This window comes from Phacochoerus africanus, chromosome 3 (assembly GCF_016906955.1).
Source record: "Phacochoerus africanus isolate WHEZ1 chromosome 3, ROS_Pafr_v1, whole genome shotgun sequence".
Taxonomy (NCBI): domain Eukaryota; kingdom Metazoa; phylum Chordata; class Mammalia; order Artiodactyla; family Suidae; genus Phacochoerus; species Phacochoerus africanus.
Window position 1 is genome coordinate 159,449,075 of NC_062546.1, and position 16,607 is coordinate 159,465,681.

General features: G+C 37.8%; 1 protein-coding gene and 1 long non-coding RNA gene across 3 annotated transcripts in view; one reads left to right on the plus strand and one right to left on the minus strand.

Annotated features, from left to right (window-relative positions):
• Positions 1-11,288, minus strand: part of LOC125123370 (uncharacterized) — a 200,713-nt gene extending 189,425 nt beyond the window's left edge. The window contains exons 1-2 of the long non-coding RNA XR_007134039.1: positions 11,159-11,288; positions 8,597-8,777 (exon numbers count right to left, since the gene is read on the minus strand). This is a non-coding gene — a long non-coding RNA (uncharacterized LOC125123370). The remainder of the gene's footprint in view (positions 1-8,596; positions 8,778-11,158) is intronic.
• Positions 11,289-11,315: 27 nt separating this feature from the next.
• Positions 11,316-16,607, plus strand: part of WDR75 (WD repeat domain 75) — a 42,869-nt gene continuing 37,577 nt past the window's right edge. The window contains exons 1-2 of one of the 2 annotated variants that reach the window (XM_047773049.1): positions 11,316-11,439; positions 15,848-15,977. In XM_047773049.1, the coding sequence (XP_047629005.1) occupies positions 11,354-11,439; positions 15,848-15,977 (216 nt within the window). In that variant the 5' untranslated portion in view covers positions 11,316-11,353. Of the gene's footprint in view, positions 11,440-12,034; positions 12,181-15,847; positions 15,978-16,607 lie in introns of those variants that run through there. The other variant, XM_047773050.1, reaches the window with a different exon arrangement.

Genomic DNA, 16,607 nt, shown 5'->3' on the forward strand with positions numbered 1-16,607 from the left:
CCAATCAGTTAAGCTCTAGTAAAAGAGATGTCAAGGACAAGCTTTAGTAAGAAAAGAAGGTGCTCAGCAGTAACAAACCAGACTAGTATCCATGAGGATGCGGGCTTGATCCCTGGACTTGCTCAGTGAGTTAAGGATCCAGCATAGCTATGGCTGTGGCACAGGCCAGCAGCTGCAGCTCCAATTCAGCCCCTAGCCTGGTGGAGAAAAAAAAAAAAAAAAGCAGGAATAGAATGCACTGAGCATATTTCAAATAGGCTACATTTTCCCTCTCCCTGCTGGAAGTATGAGTGAAATTTTTTCCCATCTATACTGTGAAAACCTGGTAGAGTTAGTTCCTGAAAATAAAACAATGAAAGTGTGGGGTTATTCATGGGACTAGGACCCCCTGAAGTTTTTAACTATCAAACTTGTCCACACTGAGCCTCCAATAGTTTGTCAATTACAGTTTAAGGCTTCTTTCCCAAATTCTGGCTCCAGCAATGGTAGTTTCTGCTCTTGGGCATCTGCTCTGATAAGCTGTGATTCAAACTACCTGTCTCTAGTTTTGGAAGAAGGGGCAGTGCTTTTCCCTGTGACCTCAATTATTTGATCGATCTAAAAAGAATTGCTAATTTTTGGTTTGGTCAGCTTTTTTATTGTTGTGAGGATGAGGGTGATGACTTCCAAGTTCTTTACAAGCTAGAATTGACTACTATGACATGGCAGACTTCTGACAGTAGATCATAAAAGGCCGTAAGACATTCTGCTTAATGTCAGCCACCATGTAAAAATTCCAACTCCCCTGAGACTCTCATGTCCGAGAGACCAGGTTTAGGTGCCTGGTTGATTACCCCAGGTAAGCGTGCAGCAAGAAGTCAGAATCAACTTCCAACCATGACTGAGCCACTTTATATGCCCAATCAAGCCTTCAGATGACTGGAGTCCAGCCAACATTAGATTGAATGAGAGACACCAAGTGAGAGCTTCCCAGACAAGCCTTTTCTAAATTCCTAACCCACAAAATTGTGAGCAAAATAAAACTGCATTTTTTTTTTTTTACCACTAAGTTTTGGTGCAATTTGTTTCAAAGAAATAGTAACAAGATAACAGATTTTTAAAATATTACTAATATTTGATGAATTATCTTCAGTGTATTATACTCCTTTACCATGGAACTAACCAAAAGCAAATTGACTAAAATTCTTCCATTTTTATGGAATTTGTTCAAAGAAACTCCAAGCCTGACTAAAAACAGCCTATGACGGTTCTCTCTCCAATTAATCCTTGGGTGCCCAAATGAACGTATACTAACATGAAATGAACCACTGAAAATATATAGCATCCAAAGAACAGTTTCCCAAACACCCATCTTAGAGTTCCCGTCGTGGCACAGCAGAAACAAATCCGACCACGAAACATGAGATTGCGGGTTCGATCCCTGGCCTCACTCAGTGGGTTAAGGATCTGGCATTGCTGTGAGCTGTGGTGTAGGCAGGCAGCTATAGCTCCAATTAGACCCCTAGCCTGGGAACCTCCATAATGCCATGGGTGTGGCCCTAAAAGACAAAAAAGAAGAAAAAAAAGCCAAATGCCCATCTCATTTGTGGCAATGGAAGACAATGAGCAAGGCAGATATTCCCAGAATGCAGAACTGAGGGCTAAAGGAATTAGGTCAAATCTCACTTAGACCAAGTAACACAAACCAAGCATAAACCAAGCATATAGGAATAAAAGAGAAGTTTGAAAGAATGAGGGCTTTCAAAGACATACAGTGCCTAGGATGCATGTATATCAGATAAGCCTAAAATTTACTTAAAAGTTCTGAACAACAATAACGACAAAAATTGTTAAAGCTACATCTTTTAAGGGACTTGACTGATGATAAAAACCTTCACTGTTACTGGGTGGGAAAAGTCCCTAAATGCCCTGGTAACTAAAATATCAAGGGTTTTCAGTCATGTCACCAGAAAAAACAACCAAGAGCCAGCCTGTGGTGATAATGACAATTATATTACTACTTTTCCCTAAAAGACAGTGAATTAAGATGCCATCATTACAAGACTATAAAACATATCCAATATCAGAGACATGAAAATGATTCTTAGATTTGATGAAATACTGCAAAAGTTTTAGATAAGGAGGGAACACCCATAATTCATTACAGCCAGCTAGTTTACCTCTAATATTCTTAAAGGGAGCAGTTTGAGAAAGGCCTGTGATAGCACTCTTGCTGTTTGACCCAGTCTAACCTTGCTGCATGTTTCTGCCCCTCCTCTCTCACTAGACTGATGGTGAAAGGAATCCAGTTTTTTCATGTCTTTTCTTCTTTAGCTTTTAGTTGAGCTAAATTTGATAAGTAGATCTTTTGCTTATAGAAACTTGCTTAATGCTGCAAAATCTAGGCAATAGTCTCCTATCATCTGAGTTAATACTACCACTTTGGTTAGTACATAGTCTGATTCTCAAGTAACAATAGTTTGAACAAATTTAAAAATACTATGCCCAACTGAAAAATGGGCAAAAGACCTGAATAGACATTTCTCCAAAAAAAATATACAGATGGCCAACAAGCACATGAACAAATGCTCAACATCACTGATTATTACAGAAGTGCAATCAAAACTACTATGAACTACCACCTCACGCCAGTCAGAATAGCCATCATTAATAAGTCCACAAATAACAAATGCTGGAGAGGGTGTGGAGAAAAGGGAACCCTCCTGCACTCTTGGTGGGAATGTAAATTGGTAGAACCACTATGGAAAACAGCATGGAGGTACCTCAGAAAACTAAATATAGAACTACCATATGACCCAGGAATCCCACTCTTGGGCATATATCTGGACAAAACTTTCCTGGAAAAAGATACATGCACCCGTATGTTCATTGCAGCACTATTCACAATAGCCAAGACATGGAAACCTAAATGTCCATTGACAGATGAATGGATTAAGAAGATGTGGTATATATATATATACATGATGGAATACTACTCAGTCATAGAAAAGAACAAAATAATGCCATTTGCAGCAACATGGATGGAACCAGAGTCTCTCATCCTAAGTGAAGTAAGTCAGAAAGAGAAAGATAAATACCATATGATATGACTTATATCTGGAACCTAATATATGGCACAAATAAACCTTTCCACAGAAAAGAAACTCACAAACTTAGAGAAAAGACTTATGGTGGGAGGGATGGAGTGGGATGGGCTGGGAATCTGAGGTTAATAGATGCAAACATTTGCATTTGGAATGAGTAAGCAATGAGATCCTATGTATAGCACTGGGAACTATATCTAGTTACTTGTGATGGAGCATAATGGAGGATAATGTAAGAAAAAGAATGTATATATGTCTGTGTGACTGGGTCACTCTATAGTAGAAAATAAACAGAACACTGCAAACCAACTATAATGAAAAAATAGCAATCATTTAAAAAACAAAATAAAAATAAAATAAAAAATTAATAAAAATAAAAATACTATTAAGCTTTTATTCCACTATGAAATATCTACTGATCATTGTAGCATTGTTTTTATAAAATTATTATTTGATAAAAGAATATTATTATTCTCCTCTCCTAGAGAAACCCCAACTCCACCATTTTACCTCTGATTGATTCATGTATATTTTTTATAGTTGTTTGAATTAGGTAAAACTAAAGTCCGTATGTTATAATTGGTTTACATGTCGAGATTCTTTTAATCCACAAGCTTACCATTTACTTTTATTTTTTTCCTAACAGCTTATTTATTAAATAAATCAGGTTGCTTGCCTTGTGGAATGTTCCTCAATCTGATTTTGCCAATGTCATTATGCTCCTTGTAATGTCATCATGTTTCTCTATCCCTTTATATTTTTTGAAAGTTAGTTAGTGATCTAGAGACTTTATCATATTGTTTTTACTTTATTTTTTTACAAATTAATGTAGAGTCTTAATAGGAAGCCCATACTGTCTGGGTATTCTTTTTTGATGCTAGCAGCCATTAAAAATGCATTAATTCATTTGAAGTTACAAAATGGTGATACTATAAATCGACCAGTCCTTCTTTAGTTATTAATGAGACTACTTATATAACCACTTGGTTATCCAAAAATATAATTCATTAGGAAAGGCAGGATAAATGCTTTATCCTGAATTTCACTTTTCAAAATAAGTTTTTGAAGTAATAACTTTATTTCCTAGCACCCTCTGAAAATGGCCAATGACTTAGATATGTTTGTGTCATTATGAACTTATGGCTTCAAGTATAATATATATGTTTCAATCCATTGCAGTTACTATTCTTTTGATACACAAAATGTTCCAACTCAGCAGGATCCTCTTCAAGTTGGTTCCTGAGTCCATTTGATTTAACCCAACAGTATTTGATAGCTCTCTTGCTTTCTGGTCTAATAAGCTGTCATGTACATCTGTGTATCCGACCTGAAATCAACCATTTCTACAAAGATCTTTGTTTTCTTTCAGTGCAAAATGGAATTCAGAAGCCACGACAGGGAGCTAAGATTACTCATTTATATCAGGTTAGTGACACATTTTAAAAAAATAAAATACATCATAATATCATAATGACACTTTCAAACCAAATTCAGCACTATCTTCAGGTGTTTCTAATGAGCGATAAAGGTTACAAAAAATAAGCTAAGCTTAGTCTCTCTCCAAACGCAACAGTATTTTTAATCTTGTCTTTTAATATTAGAATCACCTGGGAAGCTTTTACAACACTGATACCCAAAAAGAAAGACCTCAAATGAATAAGCAAATTTTACACCTTCAGAAACCAGAAAAAAACGAAGAGCAAATTAAACTCAAATCTGGTTAGAAAAAGATAGAAAATAATAAAGATTAGAGTGAAGATAAACAAAATAGAATATAGAAAAACAACGGAATCAAAGAAACCAAAGTTGGTTCTTTGAAAATATCAGCAAAATGTTTCACTGGCAAACATTTAAGTAGACTAAGGAAACAAGAGATAATGAAAATAACTAAGATCAGAAATGAACCTGGGGCCATTACTACCAATCTTACAGAAATAAAAAAGATTATAAGAGAATAATGTGAACAATTTTAAGCAAACAAAATAGCCTACGTGAAGTGGACAAGTTCATAGAAACATATAAATTACCAAGCTGACTGAAGAAGAAATAAAATATTTCAACAGACCTATAACAAGAGACTGAATCAGCAATGACAAGGCTCCCAACAAAGAAGTCCAGAACCAAATGACTTCCCTTGTGAATTCTACGAAATATTTAAAGAATTAACACCAATGCTTCACAATCTCTGGAAAAAAAAAAAAAAGAAGAAGAAGAAGATGATGAAGGAACAATTCCTAACTCATTCTATTAGGCCAGAATCACCCTGAAGCCAAAGTCAGAGAAAACAATAAACCAATAGTCCTTATGAATAGAGGTACAAAATTCCTCAACAAAACACTAGCAAACTGAATCCATCATTGCATTAAAAGGATTATACACCATAATCAAATGATATTTATCGCAGAAATTCGTGTTTCAAAATACAAATATCAATGGATGTAATACACCACATTAACAGAATGAAGGAAAAATTGCATACAATCATCTCACCTGACACAGGATAGTCACTTGACAAAATATAACATCCTTTCATGATTAAAATATTCAGCAAAGTAGGAATAGAAGGGAATTTTCTCACATGATAAAGGGCACATATGAAAAACCCATATTAACATCATACCTAATAGTGAAAGATTAAAAACTCTCCTCCTGAGTCAAGGGTCCTGCTTTCACCATTGCTATTCAGCATTGTACTGGAAATTCTAGCTAGATCAATTATGCAAAAGAAAGAAAGAAAAGGCATCCAAATTGGAAAAGAAGAAATATCTATTCACATGATATGACACATTAAAAAAAAAAATCCTAAAGAACATACAACAGAAAACTGTAGGAGCTAGTAAATGAATTCAGCAAAGTTTATAAGATCAAAGCACAAAAATCATTTTAAGTCAATACACTACTAACTGTGGGAATGGGGGGAATAAGAAGTGAATACTTAATGGCAAATGATTTCCTCTGGAGTGATTAAAATGTCCTGTAACTAGATAGAATGGTGGTTTGCACAACACTGTGAATGTACTAAATGTCACTAAAAAAAAAAAAAAAAAAAAAATGGAGTTCCCTTCACAGCTCAGTCGTTAACAAACCCGACTAGGATCCATGACGATGCGGGTTCAATCCCTGGCCTCGCTCAGTGGGTTAAGGATCCTGCGTTGCCATAAGCTGTGGTGTAGATTGCAGACGAGGCTCACATCCCACATTGCTGTGGCTGTGATGTAGGCCTGTGGCTACAGCTCCAATTTGACCCCTAGCCTGGAAACCTCCATGTGCTGCAGGTGCGGCTGTTAAAAAAAAAAGAAAAGAAAAACTTATGTGTATTTCACCACAATTAAAAAAAAAAAAAAAGGAAAAGGAAAACAAAACAAAACCTGATGCCCAGGTGAAACTGCAGACCAATTACATCAGAATTTCTGAGAGTAGGACCAGGTTTCAATAGTTTCTAAAGCACAGAAGGTGTTTCCTATGTAGCTAAAATTAACTACTTATTTATATATATAGTAAAGAGGATTTTATAAAGGGTTGGTATGAATTACTAGAATATTTGGGGGGATATAACTGGCATAAAGTACGTTTTATGCTTCTTATTTTTTCCATTATAGTTGATTTACAGTGTTCTGTCGATTTCTACTGTACAGCAAAGTGACCCAGTCTTTTTCTCACATCATCCTCCATCATGTTCCATCACAAAGTGACTGAATATAATTCCCTGTGCTATACAGCAGGATTGGCATAAAGTATTTGTTGAGGCCAGGTAGTTAAAAGTATAGCATTTTGTATAAATTGATTTTTATGTGGGTAGGACTTGAGAGTCTACTTAACAGCTTATTTTGCAAAGTTGTAATTCAATTGTGGAATTTTTTAGCTTCATGAAGTTATTCCCTACTGCCTGAGAATTCAATTAAAATTTTTAAATTTTAATAAATTTTGTAATCTGATTAAATTTGATTATTTTAATAATCTGAGGGAAAAATGCCAGCATAAGGACAAGTTATCTTTTGCAGTGTTACTTTCCAATTGAATTATATCCTTAATGTGTACAAAATAATTTTATTTGTGCTTCCAGTCTTCACGGATACCCTCCATTCCTAGCCTACAGTTGTCCAGAAGCCTTACCAATAATATAAACAGTAAACACATATTTTTACATTAAATATAATCTATATATAATGCATTCCTGACATGGCTAACTTTTTAATTTTTTCAGTATTTATAGGCAATGCAGTATATCTGTGAGTTTTTTTCAAACTGTCACAAACCTCCAAAAAATTTTTCCAATACTTTTATCGAAAAAAATCTGCATACAAATGGACCAAAAGTTCAAATCCATGTTGTTCAAAGGTCAACTGTAGAAAACATAAAACTTTCCATATAAAACACAGAATATCTTCATAAACGGGATAGGTAGTATTCTGAGATTCAATAACAAAAGCACAATCCATAAAAGAAAAAAAAAACTGATTGTACTTCACTGAAATTTAAAACTTTAGTTCTGTGAAAGACACCATTAACAGAATGAAAAGACAAGCCAAAAGCTGGAAGAAAATATTCACAATTCACATATCTGAGAAAGGAACTGTATCCAAAACATACAAAGAAATCTCAAAGCTCAATAATAATAACCAACCAATGAAACAGTAGATAAAATATTTGAAGACACTACACCAAAGAAGATATCCAGATGGGAAATGAACACATGAAAAGTCACCCAACACCATCAGTCATATAGTGAAATGAAAATTCAAACAATGGTATCCCACCATAAACTTATTATAGTGGCTAAAATTAAAACTACAAGACCAAGCATTGACAAGGATGTGATGCAACTAAAACTTTCATACTTTAATGGTCAGAATGCAAAATGGTACAGAAACCAGAAAAACTGTCTCACAATTTCTTAAAAATATAAACATATTATTTGAGCCAGCAATCCCAGTTATTGGCATTTACCCTAGAAAATAAATAAAAATGTATGTTCACACAAAAACCTACAAATTAATGTTTAAATCAGTATTATTCACATGTTCCAAAACTAGGGAAAAAACTAAACATCCTTCAACAACAAAAAAAAGTGAATAAACAAATTGTGGAATACCCATATACACAGAATACTCCCCATCAAAAAAAGAGGAAACCACTGATCTACACAACAAAACAAATTTCTAATAATATTATGCTAAGTGAAAGAAGCTAGACATAAAAGGTTACACACAATATAATACTGTTTGTACAAGTTTCTGGAGGCAAGCTGTAGGGACTCAGAACAGATCAGTGGTTGCCCAGTGTGATGGTTAATTTTATGTGTCAATTTCACTGGGTCATGGGATGCCAGGTATTTGGCTAAACAATATTTCTAGATTTGTCTGTGAAGGTAATGCCAATCTTACCTAATTGGCACTGAAATCTGTGGACTCAAAGCCACCTGCTCTCCCCAACGTGGCTGGGCAGCATACAGGGCCCATTAGGATTAGAACAGAACAAAAGGAAAAGGGATGGAAAATTCATTCCTTCTCTACCTGACTGCTGGGCTGGAGCAGTGTTCTCCTCCTGTAGTTACACTGGATATATACCATCTTCTCCCCAGGTTCTCAAGCCTTCAGACTCAGGCTGAATTACGCCACCAGCTTTTCAGGGTGTCCAACTTGCAGACTGCATATTGTAAGACTTTTCAGACTCCATAATTGAGTGCACCAATTCCTTTTAATAAATAAAAACCAATCAATCAATCCTATTGGTTCTGTTTTTCTGGAGAACCCTGAAATGGATTTTGGTACCAAGAGTGGGCTGCTCATGTAACTAACAAAACCTAAAAAGGTGGGAGCAGCCTTGGAACTAGATAGAGAGGCTGGAAGAGTTTTAAAGTATGTGTCAGCAGGGAACTCTAATCACTTGTAATGGAAAAAAAAAAAAAAGAATGTGTATAACTGGGTCACTTTGCTGTACAGCAGAAATTGACAGAACATTGTAAATCAACTACAATAAAATTTTTTTAAATAAAGTATGTGCTAGGAAAAGTCAATATTGCCATGAATTTAAAGAAGATTCTGTTGAGGACTCAGAAAGACAAGAGGAATGCTGAAGAGAACCATGGACCGACCTGTCACGCATGCTCAGCTCTCAACAAAGGAGTGCAACTTTCCTTGCTCTCTTCTATAAAATGCCTAGGGAAGCCTCTGACAGTGCTAACAGCAGGAGCAGAGAATATCTATAGCCACCTCCTATCACCCTCAATATCCTATTCTTTCCAGTCCTTCAAACACTTTAGAAAATGTTGCTTTTTTTGTCTGTGGGCCAATCAACAAAGATTGATATATGATATTCAAATACCAGTATATGAAAAGAAATAATAGACTTAAGAAGCAGAGTTCATTACACTTAGCAATTCTTGAAAATGTGGCTCTAAATTTTAAACCATCGACTGCCGACCCTTGCTACCTTTCAATTGCTCACTGATGCAATCTTTATAGACAACTTCGTTTGCTTTACACCACTTTCTCAGTCCTTTTCCCTCCGGATTTCTTCTTAAGAATTTATACTCTCTTATAATACTTCCTCTCCTTATGGATTTTCCCAAAACAGACTAAAAAACTAAGTTACATAGTTCCCTATTTTGGCTGCTGTTAGTTATTCCTCTTGGTTTTCCCAGTAACACGTCTCTATTTCACAGAACATTCTCTCAAAATAAAAAATGCAGATATTCTTCAACCCCACATCTTTTCTAGGAATCCCTCATACAGCAATAGTGTCATAAATCTGTGCCCTGTATCATTATTTGCCACTTTTTTAAAAAATGGAAATGACTATCCACCTTTGAGAGAATGACTTAATTGTGGCATATTTACTCTATGAGTGCTATGTAGTCATTAAAAAAAAAAGAGATAAAAATCTGTATACAATGCAGTGAAAGCATTATAGAGGGGGAAAAGGGATACATGGTGCCTTACATTGAAGAATAATGTTAAGGTGTATATACGCTTAGAAAAACATCAGGAAACACACACGCCAAACTTTTAATGGTTAAGAGATATTCATGGGGTGTAGGATGGACCAAGACCATTCTACTTCTGCACTGAATTATTTTTATATCAAATTTGTATTAACGTTGCATTTTAAAAATGCTGTTTTTTAACCTGCACTACCTTAACAAACACATATTCATTAGGTTAAGCCTAAACCGCCTCGGAAACTGGCCTTTCATATTACTGTTTTATTTTCTTCAGCACACAAATTGTGATTGTCACATTAAACATTTTTATTGTCTCTCTCCCATTGAAGGTAATAAGGCAGGGATCACATTTGTCTTGCATTGTGTCTCACATGTAGAAGGTTCTCAATAATTATTTGCCTCAAGAAAGACTAAGGAGATCCACGTACAAGGCAGATCTCCTGTTCCTGTTAAGGTGACGCTGACAGTGGCTCTTCACCTTTAGGAGTGGTAGAGAGCCAGTACAGAGGGCATTGGTAAATGTTTAAATTAATGAATGAAAATGAGCACCCCTTAATATACAGGAACAACAAAAATGATACACATACGTTTATAAAAAAGAAACGGATGTGGAGACATAAACATTCTCAGCATTCAGGGCTTCGGAAGCTAAAACCACGGAATTTGGCCAGGATAGAGTGGAATGTCAGATCGGCCGACCGGGGAGAAAAATAAGAACCAGAATCCCGGAGGAGCTAGATGTCCAAAGGAAAAGGCAAGGCTCTGCAGCTGCGAAGATTCTGTAGGAACGTGAGCTACGCTCAGAGGAATAGGGCAAAGAGACTGCTAATGAGAGAAACAAACAACTGTAGAGAATTCTACCTCCCCACCCAAGAACTCAACCGTGCGACCAAGAAAGCTTTTGGCTCACAAGGCAGGCGTCATCACGTAGCGCCCGATTCAGAAAAAGGGGAAGGTCGGCGGGGGATGGGAAAGGACCGGTGGTCACGTGACACAATTTGGTTCACCTTTCCCTTTCAGCGGAAGCTATAGTCAGACTGATAAATCCAGAGAGAAAGTTATCTGTACTAAATAAAATTTTAGAAGAATCTAACATAAATGCATTGCCTCTTTGACTATATTTCACTTTTACCTTTTTTCACGGGTGTCCTAATGAGCAGTTGCCCAAACGAAAGATGGCCCTGCAAGCGCAGGGTCTTACCAAAAAGAGTTACCATAGAGACTGAGGCCTAGAAGAGCCCCGAGTGGGAGTCTGTAGGCGGGACAAACGCCCTGTCAACCGGCTTCCGTCCAGGAAGCTCGGGGCGGGGCCTGCGCTTGCGCGAAGATGGTGGCAGAAGAGAGTCTCCGCGTGGTTCGCTGTGGCGGCAGCGAATTGAACTTCAGGAGAGCGGTGTTCTCTGCGGATTCTAAGTATGGGTGCGCCGCGCTTTGCCGCCAGGCTGAGGGGCGTGAGTCCACCACCTGGGGGCGGGGGGGAGAGGAAGAACTATTCGGCGCGTCCGGGCTGGCGGTTCTGGTCTCGGGAAGGGGCGCGCGGCCAGAGCACTCCAGGCCCCAGGAGGAGCCGGTAGCTGTTAAAAGGAATGAGATACCTGTTAGTCCCGTGGCACTGCAGACTGGGGTGCGCGCGCTTCTCCCTCTCCAGATCTGCAGGTAAATTGAGGGGCCTCCGGGAGCGGACCCATGTGTCTAGAATCGGCTGGTCGTTGGGGCGGCTGGAAAATGATCCAGGTACAAAATGTGTATGCCGCTGTTCTTGCAGTACCATGAGGAGTATCCCTTTTTGGGACCGAATCATGATTTGGAATTCCTAAACGATTAATTATTGGGAGTTCTCCACATATCCTACCCCCTAAAAAACTATTCTGGCCACCTTTTTGGAGCTTTGCGTGGAAAATACTAGATTCTGTGTGGGATAAAAGCATGTTTAAGCCCTGGTCCCCTTCATCAGGAGTTCAGTGTAGCTGGATGCTAAACTAGCGGGTTCGAAACCCGGTTCATCTATTCTGTGCCTCTGCAGGTTCTTAATCTCTGCCTCAGTTGCCTCTATAAAACGGGAGTATTTGGTAATCCATCTCATAAGGTTGTTGAGAGGATTAAGTGCCTAAATACTTAGCGCATCGAACAATGCCTGGCACTTAATGGTTCAATGTAAGTCAGCTATCATTATTACTGCTGTATTGTCAGCGTCATCTAGAAGTGACAAAATGAGGTTTTCACTCAGTGATGGATAATTAAAACCCTTTCTATTTTAGGAAAGTAGAGATAGTGGTCTGTGAAGGTTTGTATGGCCACAATATCTTGTTTATGGGTCTTTAGCAGATAGCTACTGAATGCATGCATGAGTGACTGAAGGAGCTTTCATAAATTAGCTTAGTGGCCAAAAAGAATCCTTGGTCTTTAAAATAAAGAGGGCTTCGTTGATACTTGTGAATCAAAGAAAGAAACTGAAGCTTCAAGAGATTGCCAGAGTTCTACCACTTTGAACTTATATCCAGTTTCTTCCTCCAGTGTACTGTTTTCTACACCTTATTCATTATATTGGGATCCATTGTATCTCATTTGCTAAGGTCTACAGTTTGTTTTTAAGTATTTATCAGCTACGTAATTAAAACAAGCTGAGATGACAAAAGTAAAATAAGTCCACTATTGATCCTACCTTACAGAGCTTTCAGTCTAGTGAGGAAAAGAAAATACTCAGATGTTTCATACATTGTGGCACTTTGAGAGCCCATGAGAAACAGCACTTCAAACTAGAAGGATGGAGCAGGTTGATGAGAAAGTAATATCTAGGCTAGACGTAGGCAGGTGTGTGGTATTTGACTAGGGGATATGCATGGAAGGCATTCCAGATACACGCACAGTATAAACAAAGAGCTAAGATACTGTTAGTAGGCATGGTATATGAAGAAGGTTAGTGGGGAAAAAGATTGGAAAAGGAACATAGAGTCAGTTCTTTGTTGTTGTTTGGTCCGAAGAGAGCATTTTTTAATAAGGAAACACATATGACTGTGTTTCCTCAAGAATATTAATCTGAAAACTGTAAAACTATATAATACGCAGTGAAAGATGAGAGGCGGGTAGGCTAATATATTTAAAGGTACAGTGATGGCATAGAAGGCATCACACAGTGAAGTCTCCCTCACGCTGCAGGATCTTTAAAAATTAACAGGAGTTTGCCCCTTCCATGGTATTGGAGGAGGGCATCATGCTAAGTGAGCAACTTGAAATTGGGGTTGGGGGAGGGTTGTCATGTGTGTAAGGTCTGTATACTTATAGCATACAGTAAAGGGAAGTGATGAGAGAAAAGTCTAGAAGATTATAGACCAAGGTTTATAAGGCTAATGCAGGCATCTGAGCAAGAAATGGCTTTGCCCAGAACTAAGATAATATTGAAGATGAAGAAAAAAGACAGAGTTTTGGAGTAATTTAACAATCAGGATTAACAAGAAGTTGTTGGATTCATACTGGGCCTGTAGACTTTAAAGTACCTGTAAAATCACCAGGTGAACATAGCCGGTGTTAGGTAGCAGTCTGATAGGGAAGGCCTGTGTGTGGAAAGTGCTGTTACAGAGCTAAGTCCCTCACATGTGACTGGCACTGATCTGGAATGAGAAGATGAGGGAAGGCTTCCAGTGGAAAGAACCCTGAGCTGAATCTTCAAGTAGTAGCCAGAAAGAAAGGGTTCCTAAATAAAGGCAGAATGTGCAAAGGCATGGTGAGTATTGAGGGGTGGGGGTGGGGGGTTGCATTCAGGCAAAGTCATTATTCTCTGCCAAGGAGTAAGGAAGTTACTTTCCTCTGAGGTAGCCTTAATTAGGGGGAGTTTTCTTGGCAAACAGTACCCTCACCCACCACCATCTCCCTAAAGCACTGCCTAAAAGATCTGTTAATGCTAATGGGTGGGAGTGAGGGTGTTGTTGTGGACCACTTAACATATTGTTCAAGTGAAAAAGTAGTTCCAGTCAGACTGGAGTCTGTCTTAGGAAGTTGGATCATATCCTGAATGCAGTGAGAAAACATTGAAGGATTTTAATTTAATTTAATCTTTGTTTAAGGAAGTAATATGGTCAAGTTTGTCAAATTATTCTCATGAGTATGAAAGGTAAATTGAAGGACCACACCTGGAGACTGTAAGAAGCCCTTAAGAGTAGTCCAGGTGGAGATGGTAAGAACTTGAGGGAATGAAGAGGAGGATCCAGCCAAAGGGGAGTCCACATACCGTGGTTGCTTTGTTGCTTGTACTTTGTTGATCTTATTAAACAGTTGAACACAACCATGCCTCCTTTATAAGATGAACGTATGAAAAATTAAGAGTCTTAGAAATTATAAAATAGGGTAGTAGCAACCCTGGTCAGCATTAGAAGACTTAACCTCTGGTTATTTTGTAATAGAGTTGTTTTTGTTTTTGTTTTTTTGGTCTTTTTGCTATTTCTTGGGCTGCTCCCTCAGCATATGGAGATTCCCAGGCTAGGGGTCCAATCGGAGCTGCAGCCACTGGCCTACGCCAGAGACACAGCAACATGGGATCCGAGCCGCGTCTGCAACCTACACCACAGCTCACGGCAACGCTGGATCCTTAACCCGCTGAGCAAGGGCAGGGACCGAACCCACAACCTAATGGTTCCTAGTCGGATTCGTTAACCACTGCCCCACAACAGGAACTCCAATAGAGTGTTTTTTTAATTTTTCTTTTTTCTTTTTTTTTCTTTTTGGCCACAGTATGCAGCAGCATGATGTGGCATCTCAGTTCCCAGATCAAGGATCAAACCTGGGCCACAGTGGTAAAAGTGCTAAGTCCTAACCACTAGACCACCAGGGAACTTCCTTGTAATAATGTTTTTACTGGTTCATTTTATCTAAGTAGTTTATAAAACCTTTGAAGCTTGGGCAGGTTCTTTTTAACAAACTGGTTTGGACATTGGTAATCAAAGATAAATAGGGCCTCTGCCGTATAGGAGTTTATGGCCAGATAAGGGAGATAGATATTTATATAAATGAGGAATTTCAACACAGTTTGAAAATGCCTGATCAAATCATGCTGGGGTACTTGGGGAACACAGAGAAGAGGTCCAGTCTAAGGATTCTGTAGTTAGTACCTTCTACGGTGTATGGGAAAGCACTGTGGTAGATGTGTACATTGTCAGGTGTATTAAGCAGAGAGCAAACATTTTTTGAGAGATTCTAGATTTGCAGTTTTGAGTTTCATCTTATGGTTATATTATGAAAAAAGCCAAATTTATCACCCCACCCCAGCTTAAACACAGTTAATAATTTGGTAGCCTCTGCTATATGGAAGAAAGCCACTAATCCAGAAAAGCAAAAGCAAAACCAGCATTTCAACAATAAGAAAAAGAATTGTCCTAAAGTTTTTGTACTTTGCTATGTAGGAGACCTCACTGAGAGAGGATCTTTGACTTAGCATTTGTAAGCTGATACTCCCAGTGAATGATGGAGAGTTGGAGAACAGGGGAGGACACTGCTGTTAGCAAAACCACTGCATAATAATAGCTGAGAGAATGCCTAGGACATTCTGCATCTGTTAGTGAACAAACAACTTGGTTAAGTTGGCTGTTTATGCAGGATGATTTCCTCTGCCCCTGGAATAGGTCAGAGATATGACTTTGGCATCATTGATTTACTTTTTAGAGTTGATTAAACAAACATCTTAAATATCCGTATAAATTTAAGCAACACAATTTGAATGTATAGTTCTTAAACTATTATTTTTAATGAAATCTCTGTTGCATGTTAGAGGGTTTTTTATGTACAGTAAAAAGATTATATAGTATGTGAAATTTATTTTTCTTATTTACAGGTATATCTTCTGTGTCTCTGGAGACTTTATCAAAGTTTTTAGCACAACTACAGAAGAATGTGTACACATATTGCAAGGGCATAGAAATCTGGTAACTGGAATCCAGCTCAACCCCAGCAACCATCTACAGGTGTTAAACAGTTTACAATTGAGTGTTTTAATTTTGGTTTTATTGTTGCCAGAAAAATTTGAATTGAATTTGGCTGGGAAGCTTTCTAGGTTATGATCAGGGAAATCCTATTTTGATTTCTGATTCAAGATACTTTCACTTATTTTTAATTATTAAAATAGGGTCACTGCCTAGAACTATATAGTTCACAATATATTCTGTGAACCATTTGTTCACAAGATGCTAATAGATATTACTTGAAAAAAGGGGTTCTTGTTTGTATGAGTTTCTGAAATTCGGGATTTGGCACAGTTAAATGAAATCTTTTTTTCTTTGAAGTATAGTAGTTTTAAAGTATGTTAATTTCTGTACAGCAAAGTGATTCAGTTATATATATACATTTTTTCTTTTTTATGCACTTTTTTGAAATTATTCTTTTCCATTATGGTTTATCATAGGATGTTGAATATAATTCTCTGTGCTTACTGTAGGACTTTGTTGTATAAGGGCTTATCATAGCCCTCCATGTATGATAGCTTACATCTGCCAACCCCAGCCTCCCATTCCCTCCCTTCTCCAGCCCCTTCCCCCTTGGCAACCACAAGTCTGTTCTCTTTGTCGGTGAGTCTCTGTTTCATAGACAGGTTCTGT